The sequence below is a fragment of the Bufo bufo genome, chromosome 6, assembly GCF_905171765.1.
Source record: "Bufo bufo chromosome 6, aBufBuf1.1, whole genome shotgun sequence".
Taxonomy (NCBI): Eukaryota; Metazoa; Chordata; class Amphibia; order Anura; family Bufonidae; genus Bufo; species Bufo bufo.
The window spans coordinates 313,702,869-313,714,008 of NC_053394.1; the positions used below are offsets into that span (position 1 = coordinate 313,702,869).

Here is an 11,140-nt window from a genome sequence, read left to right on the forward strand (position 1 = left end):
AGCTGTCTACACACAGCGCCAAGAAATAAACACATCCCTTCTTGACGTAGTCCTGGCTTTTACCTACCGGGCACAGAACTTCAGCATAGAAAACAATGGAGGGCAGAAAACACACAGCAGCCACGGTGTCCGCGCCAAAGTTCATGGGGAAAAATCCACACTGTGAATGGCCCCTTCAGGTGTTTTTTCGACATGGATTTTGATGTGGATTCCACGCAGAAAATGCATGCAATCCGCCTCCCATTTACCTAAATGGGAAAACCGTATAGTAATTTACTTGGAGCGTTTTGTTGGTGTGAACTGTCAGAACTCTACACCCATCTCTACCAGTAAGGCCTCATGCACACGGCCGTTGTTTTGGTCCGCATCCGAGCCACCGTTCAATGGGGCTGCAAAAGATGCGGACAGCACTCCACGCGCTGTCCGCATCCGTTGCTCCGTTCCGTGGCCCTGCTAAAAAAATATAACATGTCCTATTCTTGTCCGCGCTTTGCGGACAAGAATAGGCATTTATATTAAAGGCTGTCCGTGCCGTTCCGCAAATTGCACGGACGCCATCCGTGTTTTGCGGACCGCAAAACACACCACATGAATGAGGTGTGCATGAGGCCTAACTCTCCAGGAAATGTTCATCTCCAGGATGCCTTCTTTAACTGTGGGTCAAAAGCCCCCCTGTTGCTCAACGTACCTGAAAAATACAACACACCGGGGGCTAAAACCAGCGCATGCGTCTGCAGTTCTTCAGACGTCTCCTCCCCATAGAGGTCAACAACCTCCTGGACACAAACATCTTGTGCCTCTGGATCCTAACAACTCATCTAAAAACCCCAAGGTTAGAGATGAAAACCCCCACCATACACCAAACAAGTGTTCTCAGCAACACTTAAAATCACAATGGAAAACGCGAGGCGCGCCCCCGCTAACGATGCAAGACACAGAATCGTGACCTGCTATTCCCAATCCGTCTAGACCATTAGTGCAGATCAATACATGATGACATTCTTCCACAGCGGCCTACAGATGGATCAGCTATAATACAATGATGTCATATTACACCACCCCAGCACAATACACGACCTCAGTATGATGCATCTTACATTTTCATTATTTCCACCCAGATTTTTCAGTCACACCACCCAAAGGTGTGAAGCTAATGATGCAGATGAGGTTTGTATACCGAGCATATGGAGATGACATCCAACACTGAATTATATGATATAAGGACAATGATTTCCTTATAACTAAAGCACCCAACATGCCCTACGAACGCTGGAAGTTATAGTTTTACAAAGGTTGGATGGCTGGAGATTAGAACTGTCGAATACATGCCAAGCACGGGTCAATGTCACAACCTCCTGCCTTGGACATAATGAACTGTAATGTCATATACAACTGAAGAAAAGAAACAGCCAAATTAACACAAACATTTTATCAGATCAAATATGCGCAATCATCGGGCCTTACTCTTACCGATCCCCACAGATCCCGTTCCGACGTTCCCTAGGTCCACCACTGGTCTTTACTTAGTGGTCCCTCTTGACACCGGAAAAGCGAGCACTCAGCCAATCATCATCCGCAGTAGCGCCCTACCTCAGCCATGACTGATCTGTGCATCTCTACGGACGTATCCAACTGGACATCTGTCCCTATGTCAAAACATTCACCAGCCTTAGTAAAGGACGAGATTGAAATATGGGGAACCCCAATGGTTGTAAGCAGGCTCGGACTGGCCCACAGGGGTACAGGTAAATCCCACGTTGGGCCTCAGAGCAAGGTGGGCCCCTAGTCACCCACCCCCTGCACAAGTGGCACATAACACAGTAGACTTACTGCACTACATACATATATTCAATGTACAGCACCTCAACCAGCCTATGTTCATATAAAAACTTGATTTAAGAAACTCCCCAGTTTATTATTACAGACACGATCAGAGCTGAGATGACTTCTAGGTATAGAGGAAAGCTACCAGTATGCTCTTCTGCCCAGGACCTAACTCTTCAGAGTTGCTGCAGGGACCCCCAAATTCAATCATCTGGTAGCATCTTGCTGCTGTGTGAGCAAGTAATATGTGACTGTATCCGTACGGTGGGCCCCAGGCACCCCAGTCCGACACTGGTAGTAAGGTGCCTCTACCATAACCTGTGAATACTGTCCTGTCACATCAATGTTCACCAACTCTGAGAGGTTACTAAGGCTAGTTTCGCACTAGTGTTTACAGATACGGCAGGCTGTCGGGAAGAGCCTGCCAGATCCATGACTGCCGTCCGGCCCCATGAACTATAATGGGGTCCGACTGAAATCCAGCAAATATGATTAAAACAAACGCTGGCAGCGGTTTGCGTCCGGCCGATCCCCGGCATTCTAAGCCGGAACGGCTTGCCGGAAGTGTGAAACTAGCCTAACTGGAAAACAACTTTAAAGGAGGAAACTGCTTTGGACAACCGTCCCATGTCCTCTATGAGGACATACATATTAGAAGTGCTGAACCCGTCAATGTCGGTGGGTTCAGCCAACCATCTAATGTGTACGGTGGCCTCTCCACTCTCCCTTCATGGCTTAAGTATGGGAAAATAAGGATTGGGCAAGTTGGATTCAATTACTCAAACCTTTTGTTAGCAGGCCATGGCTTTCTCCCATTTCCCCATTCACACGTTGAGACGCCCTCCATAAGGAGATATTGCATTCCCCAAATCCCATTCCCTATATGCATGCTCGGCTGAGCTGCTTATGTATAGGAGGATCCAGAGAGATCGCCGACTTGTGTATGTCAAGCTGTAGGCTCCTCATTTTTGGATCCACTTTGACAACCAGAGAAGAGAGACTCTCCCGCACAGGAAGACAGCTCCACGAGTCCTGACAGACCTCGCTGGCGTATAATGTCAGATTTCAGCCAGAGTTGCTGTAATTCTATGGCTTGAATAGCGCATATGGACATCAAACGAGCGTAACTCCAGGTGACACGGGGTTCACACTTCCTTTTTTCTGTTGTATTACGGTAACAGAAAAATGAAAGTGACAGCGGTGCTGGCTCTGACACATGATGGACACAGACACCCAATGGACCTCACTGACTATATGAGATTCCGTTATGGTGTCGGTTATTGTACCGTAAAAAATAATGCTGCATGCTGTGCCATTTTATTTTATTTTTTTCATGAAAACTACAGAATATGCAACAAAGCCTATAACGGACATGTGAACAGCGCTCAATAATTAACTTTCTGACATTTCCAGATACAAAAATTATTTAAACTATAGGTACTGGAGGTGTAATTATATATATATATATATATATATATATATATATATATATATATATATACACACACACACACACACACACACACACACATATATATACACACACACACACACACTCAGGGGTGCACCTAGCTTTTCTGCTGCCTAAGGCGAAAACTGAAACGGCGCCCCAACTCCCAATTTCTTATCCTAACCCCTTCCCTCCACCACTATTGTTAAAGACATACTTTGAAAACATTGCATATACAGCTACAAAACATACAGGATAATACAGCAGCACATACTGTGCCCACTGTGCTTCCCAATACTATACTGCAGAATCAGATAATCCCCCTTCTGTTGCCCCTACCTGGTGCTGCCTGAGGCAATCGCCTCAGGTTGCCTCATTGGTGGTGCACCCCTGTATATACATACATATATCTATACACATCTGTATATCTATACACATCTATATAACAAATGCCAGTTCCTGTTGCCTGCTCCACAACACACTTCCTTCCTGTCCTACGTGTCCACTAATATCATAACCAGCATGTACACAGCCCTGCACCAGTCCGCCATGTGAGCAGCATTTGGAGCTCCCAGTATAAGTACATTCCATAAGATAAGTATGAAAGCAGCAACTCTCACCTATCTCCGCCTCTCACAACTTCCAGGAGCTTCTTCTCTCTGACGCAGCTCCGACAGTCTGTGACACCGAAGCCGGAAACTGCTTGACCCACCTCTCACAGACCCGCCCACAAATGCCAAATACTGCCCCTAGTTTCAGCCCTTTCCCGCCCATAATTCCGTCCTCAGTCAACCCCCCACCAATCAGCGTCCAGTAATCACCAGGGGTCACTTCGTCTGCGGAGATTACTCATCACCTTTCCACCAATCATATCAATCCCCTGACCATACGCCTCTATAATTAATTATTCATAACCAGGACACGCCCCCTCTGGTCTACAAGAAACCAACGAGACTGCGAAACTCCGCCTTTTGATTTATTATTCATATGCCAAGGAAAATCACCGCCCACTTGTTGGTCTCCGCTTTGGCTGTTAGAGACACTTCGTCACCCTCCCTCGTCCTATGCAGTGCACAATGAAGAGACACTTTGAGCCGCGCGGGGCGGAGAGCCGGAGAGTAGAACAGCCTGCTGGAAATCAGAAGGATTCCTGGCAGCGTGACGTCACAGTTTGGGTTACGTCTTCTATGTAAAAGAGGATGACGTCAACCGATTGCTAAAACTTGGATTCCAATGTACGTTCTGTACGACGACAAATGGAGAACAACTGGAAGTTTTACAAACTAAGATTAACTGAAACTGGACTGATTAGCCAATAATGTAACTTCATACTTTACCCTTTGGGGACCCCAGGCCAGTTTTGTACTTCAGGACCTGAAGAATTTGTTTTGCGTTTCCACTACTATAAGGCTATATGCACACGACAGACTTTCTTTTCGCTGTCATGTAGCCTTATTATTACTTTTTTATTTTATCGGGGATTCCCTGAGACCGGGAACCTCTTTTCATATGGTCAGGCAGGGTGCATGGGTCCAGTTCCACCTCCAAACTAGGGTTGTCACGATACCAAAATCTTGATTCGATTTCGATACCATAAAAAAGTATTGCGATTTGATACCACACAAAAAAAATAAAACACCAAAAAGGCTGAGTGCATTCCACATTTTATTGAACATCCGGCCCCTAATAGAAGGATCCTATCCTATTTTGGGGGGGGGACGACAAGGTGACAAAAAAATGGCGAATCGCACTTTTTTTTGTTATGGCGTTCACCACATAGGAGATATTTTGTAAGAGTTTGGACTTTTCGGACGTGGCGATATGTAATATGTTTTATTTATTTATTGTTATATATTTTATATGTAAAATTGGGAAAGGGGGTGATTTATACTTAATATTTTGGTGTGTTTTTTTTTTTTACCTTTTTTTTCCTTTTTATTTAATAACTATTAGCTCCCTTAGGTGCTAGAACCTGGGATCTTTTAATCCCTTGTCCTATTCACCCTGATAGAGATTTTTTTTTAATATGTATATATATATATATATATATATATATAAAAAAGAATCACAGCAGCACAAGACCGATGATACGGGTGCAAATCCTCACAGCCGTAGGCTCAACCGGCTATAAGTAAGTATAATATCCAAAGGATGAGGCAGCACTCCAAGTAAAGTGAAGAAATGGTGGATCTTTTATTCCCCTCTGCAACGTTTCAACCGCTCAATGCGGTCTTTCTCAAGCATACAACATGTTGTCATACAGGGGTATTTATACCCACAATACATAGCAACAATCAAAGTGACAATAATTCAATTAAAAATATATAGCCAAGTGTAAAATACAGTGGACAACACAACATAGTGAAAATTACATCAATAGTGAATTACATGGTTTACATGTGATACTGCATCATATATATCATCATAAGTGATAATCACATATAGAAGTGGTAATCATAATACCAACATAACCGTGCATTAATTGGTGACAATAAGATCCATCAACGCACTGTGATATCACTTGTGTATACATATTAAAAGTGATTACAATCAATAAAGTAAAAACACTCACAAGGCGGTGCATGGACAGGGGCGCCAAAAGTCTGCGTCCTCACAGTCAGACCGCGCATGCCCAAAGTCCCGACAACGTCATCCCCAAAGATGCAGCCCAGCGACGTCACCACGGAAACGTGAGTAAACACATGACCAACGTGACCAATCCAGGGGATCCGTCGGGCCAAGCCACGCCCGCGACGCCAGGCAAGCGTCGCCCAGCCAACGACGCCAGCTATACCGTTGCCCCAGAAACAGCAAGCCAAACACCGCACGCAATGACACGCCTCAGACAGAGGGCTAGCGCAGTCAGACAGGAGCGAGAAACGGAGAAGGGAGAGAAACGGAGGGCACAGTAATCTAGAGAATTCAGAAGAATAAACAGGCAGGAGCCACTGAGCACCCCACCAGGTCACTGTATACAGGTTTAGAGAGTAGAGTGAACGTGGTATAGAGTATAACGGCACTAGGACAAAACACCTACAAGATCTGTGCCATACTGATACTAAGAGACAGAAGGACGGGGGCCAGAGGTCCTGTCATTCTCACGACCATGACCAAAGGTCCATACAGGGTGCGGGGTCAAGGACACGTCAATGTCCGAGAACCCAAACCCAAAAGCCGTCCCCTAAGTCTGTAAAGTAAAACAATTAAAGAAACCACCACTCAGAACAAACAACCCTATTACAGTCGACCCACATGATGTATAGCATAAAGAATACTTATGCGCCCCATGGATCTCCCCCATCACCAAAATTACAGCAAAAGGACGTAGAGAAAAGCGCCCACCATCCATAGACAACGCCAATAGAGCATAGATGACAAGAATCTGGAGAAAGAAAAGAAAATATGTTTTATAATAGATCTAAAATTAACTGTAATTCAGTTATCATAATTAATTCCATAGTTGATGACACCAATAGAATTCACATATCACAGGGCACAACATGGAGAGGATCAAGAGAGAACAGTGAGGAGCCCCACCCTATATCACACTCCACTTAAAATCAACATTACAGGGTTTCTATTACTTCATATCACATATTTAGGTGTCAGACACTAGCGATCCGCTAGTGTCTGCTCTAACAAACCATCCTAATATGATAGGTTTTGGGGCAGCCGTTTTGCTAAAATAACAACTTATATCTATATGCTATCGAGCCTCTAGGTGCTATGGGGGCGTCATTAGCACCTAGAGGCTCCGTCTACCTTCCTAAACTGTCGCCGCCCAGTGCGTCCCTCCAGCCCGCCCATCTCCTGCTGAAGCGATCCTCTCCGTGCACGTCTCTGTTCTGCGCATGCGCAGTGAATGTCTGACCGCTTCCCTGCTCAGACATCTCCACTGCGCCTGCGCCGATGACATCATAGTGCTCCGAGGAACAGGCGCAGTGGAGATGTCTGAGCAGGGAAGCGGTCAGACATTCACTGCGCATGCGCAGAACAGAGACGCGCACGGAGAGGATCGCTTCAGCAGGAGATGGGCGGGCTGGAGGGACGCACTGGGCGGCGGCAGTTTAGGAAGGTAGACGGAGCCTCTAGGTGCTAATGACGCCCCCATAGCACCTAGAGGCTCATTAGCATATAGATATAAGTTGTTATTTTAGCAAAACGGCTGCCCCAAAACCTATCATATTAGGATGGTTTGTTAGAGCAGACACTAGCGGATCGCTAGTGTCTGACACCTAAATATGTGATATGAAGTGATAGAAACCCTTTAAGACCACCTGGTCTCAACGTATTGAGGCGATGGATCTATCTCAGCTCCCTCTGTTTGAGAGCCAGTTTCCTATCACCTCCCCTTCTAGACGGGGTGATCTGGTCCACTATCATGAATTTCAAATCCCTCTCCTTATGATTGGCCTCCACAAAATGTTTAGGGACAGGCAGATCTTTCCTTTTTTGTCTAATTGAGAACCGGTGATTGTTCAAACGTGTCTTCATGTCACAAGTGGTCTCTCAACATATAGGAGACCACAGGGGCAGGAAAGCACATAGACAACATATGAGCTATTGCATGTCAAGAAATGACCAATCTCATACTGGCTCCCCGTGACCGGATGAGTAAACCTCTCCCCCTTGGTCATGTATGGACAATTCACACACCCAAGACAAGGATAGGAACCCCTCCTCCGAGAGCCAATATGGGATTGTACCAAAGTTTTAGCAGGAATGTCTGCCCGGACCAACTTATCACGGAAATTGGCGGGGCGCCTATAGGAAAGCAGAGGCGGAACAGTAAGAGCTGTAATATTGGAAAGATTACTTTTAAGTATGGACCAATGTTTGCGGATAATACGGGCAATTTTAACACTCTGTTCTGAATATGTAGATATGAACGGTATCCTGTCCACTTTATTGCATGTACTGTCTGGTGGCGCCTGTTGTGAACCTTTCACCTTAGTAAGATGTTTATTGATCACCCGGGTAGGGTAACCACGTTCTTTGAACTTATGTACCATCTGTGCAAACCGAGTGGGGAGTATATCTGAATCCTGTACCACCCTTTTTACCCTAAGCAGTTGGCTATATGGTACCGAATTGATGATTGACCTAGGGTGACAACTTTTGTAGTGTAACAAAGTGTTACAATCCGTGGGCTTGGTGAAAATATCAGTAGATAATTGATTGCCCACAATAGTTACAGTGGTGTCAAGAAATTGAACATGAGTGGCTGAGTGTACCAGGGTAAAGCTGATGCAGGGTCCATGTTATTCAAAAAATCATGAAAAATCTCCAGAGAAACGGAATCACCATGCCAGATCAGGAAGACGTCATCTATGTATCTCCACCACCCCAGAACATTACTGAAGTGGTGGGATACATAGATAAGGTCCTCCTCGAGGGCCGCCATGAAGACATTGGCATAAGTAGGTGCCACATTAGACCCCATGGCGGTCCCTCGTAACTGAAGATAAAAACTCTCCATAAACAAAAAATAATTGTTTCTCAGGACTAAGTCCAAAAGATGGATAATTAAATCCTGACACTGGGGAGAGTGATTGCTACCAGACAGCTGTCTCCGGACCGCAGCCACCCCCCTGTTGTGATCAATGGAGGTGTACAGACTCGTAATGTCAAAAGACGCCAGGAGACAATCATCCGGCAACATAACATCGGAGATCTTGTCAAGAAAATCCCCGGTGTCCCTAATGTAGGACCTGGCACTGACCGCATACTGACGGAGTAATTGATCTAAAAAAATGGAGATGTTAGAGAAAATGGATCCGGTGCCTGCAACAATAGGGCGACCTGGCGGGTCAACCATTGATTTGTGAATATTCGGGAGCACATATATGACCGGTGTACGTGGTTGTGACATAGTTAAAAATGAATAGAGCTCACCATCAATAATATCCTGACCCAAAGCTGCGTCAAGGACCTTCTTGATGCATGACACCATGTTGTATGCTTGAGAAAGACCGCATTGAGCGGTTGAAACGTTGCAGAGGGGAATAAAAGATCCACCATTTCTTCACTTTACTTGGAGTGCTGCCTCATCCTTTCGATATTATATATATATATATATATATATATATACACACACACAGTATATATATGATTGTGTTTTTTTGAATGGCACATATTTGTTTCATCATTTACATAGTATATGCAGAGATATAAGAAAAACAATGTGTACAGATCACATATCTGAGGTAACATAGATTATACATCTGGAATTTAAAGTAATCTATATCTCTGATATACGAATAAAGGCTAACTGATATCCAAGTTTCTTGTATTCCAGAAAAAAAAATAAAAAATAAAATAAATGGGATGAATTTCAACAGTATCCCAATCTAAACAAGATGCTCCTAAGGAGATAGCTACCTAGAATATCCTAATGGGATGTATATAATTTGAACTGCATCTCATTAGAACATTAGAGACAAAAAAATTAAAAATTACAAAAAAGAAAAAGGCATTGACAATACGGACAAAGACACATTTAGAGATATGGGGGGGGGGGGGGGGGTCTACTACCCTCTTTGGTTCGCCTCAGGGTTGTCTGGTAATCCAATAGGTGTCCCATGGATCCCAGACAGTGTTAAATAGGTCCACCTTATCCAGAAACAAAGCTGTCATATACTCTAGGGTCCGTATTTCTGATACCTTGGCATAGAGGTCAGAGATCTTCGGGGGGGTCAGGGCATTTCCAGAAGCGAGCAATAAGGCAGCAGGCTGCAGTCAGCACTTGTATTAGTAATTTAAGCAAGTGTTTCCTTATATGCGTAGGTGTAATATTTAGTAAGAAGGATATGGGGTCAGGGGGTATACTGCATTCAAAGAGATCACTCAAAAGAGTGCTGACATCAGACTAAAAGGAGTGTATAAGGGGGCAATCCCAGAAAACACAATGAAGTTTCCCTGGGATGTCCCACATCTCCAGCAGACTCCCGCGACTGTTGGGTTCAATCTATGGAGGAGATCGGGAGTGTGATACCAGCAGGGCTGGTGCAAGGATTTTTGCCGCCCTAGGCAAGATAAAAATTGCCGCCCCCCCCCCCCTTATCAGATGATCTGCCCATATCATGACATCACATATGTTCCACCCCTTTCTTAGCATTTAAATTAAAAGAACTGCTATGTTTCCCTTAGGGTTAATCAAGCTTCTTGTAGCTGTCTCCCTGACAGCCGCTAGAGGTGCTTCCGCGATTCTCACTGTGAAAATTACAGTGGGAAGACACGGAACATAGTTTTGAATGCGTGCGCATGCGCATTCGCAGCTGAGAGGAGGATCGGGGAGAAGAGTTCCCAGTGACGGCGCTGGAGAAAGGTAAGTGGCTGAAGGGGTTTTAACCCCTTCAGCCCAGTGGGAGGGGGACACGAGGGTGCCCCACTCCTAACAACTATATAGTGCCAGGAAAATGAGTTTGTTTTCCTGGCACTATAGTGCTCCTTTACCACCAGTACTGCACAGTGTATTTTCTCTGCAGGAACAGGCTATAGACACCAGTACCACTACATTAAACTGTAGTGGTTCTGGGACTATAGTGTCCTTTTAATGTGATTGACATCACATATGTTCCACCCCTTTCTCAGCATTTAAATTAAAAGAACTGCTATGTTTCCCGTAGGGTTAATCAAGCTTCTTGTAGCTGTCTCCCTGACAGCCGCTAGAGGTGCTTCCACGATTCACACTATGGTGCTCCTTTAACACCAGTACTGCACAGTGTCTTTTCTCTGCAGGAACAGGCTATAGACACCAGTACCACTACATTAAACTGTAGTGGTTCTGGGACTATAGTGTCCTTTTAATGTGATTGACATCACATATGTTCCACCCCTTTCTCAGCATTTAAATTAAAAGAACTG

At 44.8% G+C, this 11,140-nt stretch overlaps 1 protein-coding gene across 3 annotated transcripts in view; it reads right to left on the reverse strand.

Moving 5' to 3' along the window:
- STAT3 (signal transducer and activator of transcription 3) overlaps positions 1-3,976 on the reverse strand; it is a 111,183-nt gene extending 107,207 nt beyond the window's left edge. The window contains exon 1 of one of the 3 annotated variants that reach the window (XM_040434719.1): positions 3,895-3,976. Coding sequence is in view for 2 of the 3 variants with exons in the window: in XM_040434718.1 (XP_040290652.1) it covers positions 68-87 (20 nt within the window). In the remaining variant the exon portion in view is untranslated. Of the gene's footprint in view, positions 1-67; positions 202-3,894 lie in introns of those variants that run through there. The other 2 variants (XM_040434718.1, XM_040434716.1) reach the window with 2 other exon arrangements.
- Between the last annotated feature and the right edge of the window lie 7,164 nt (positions 3,977-11,140).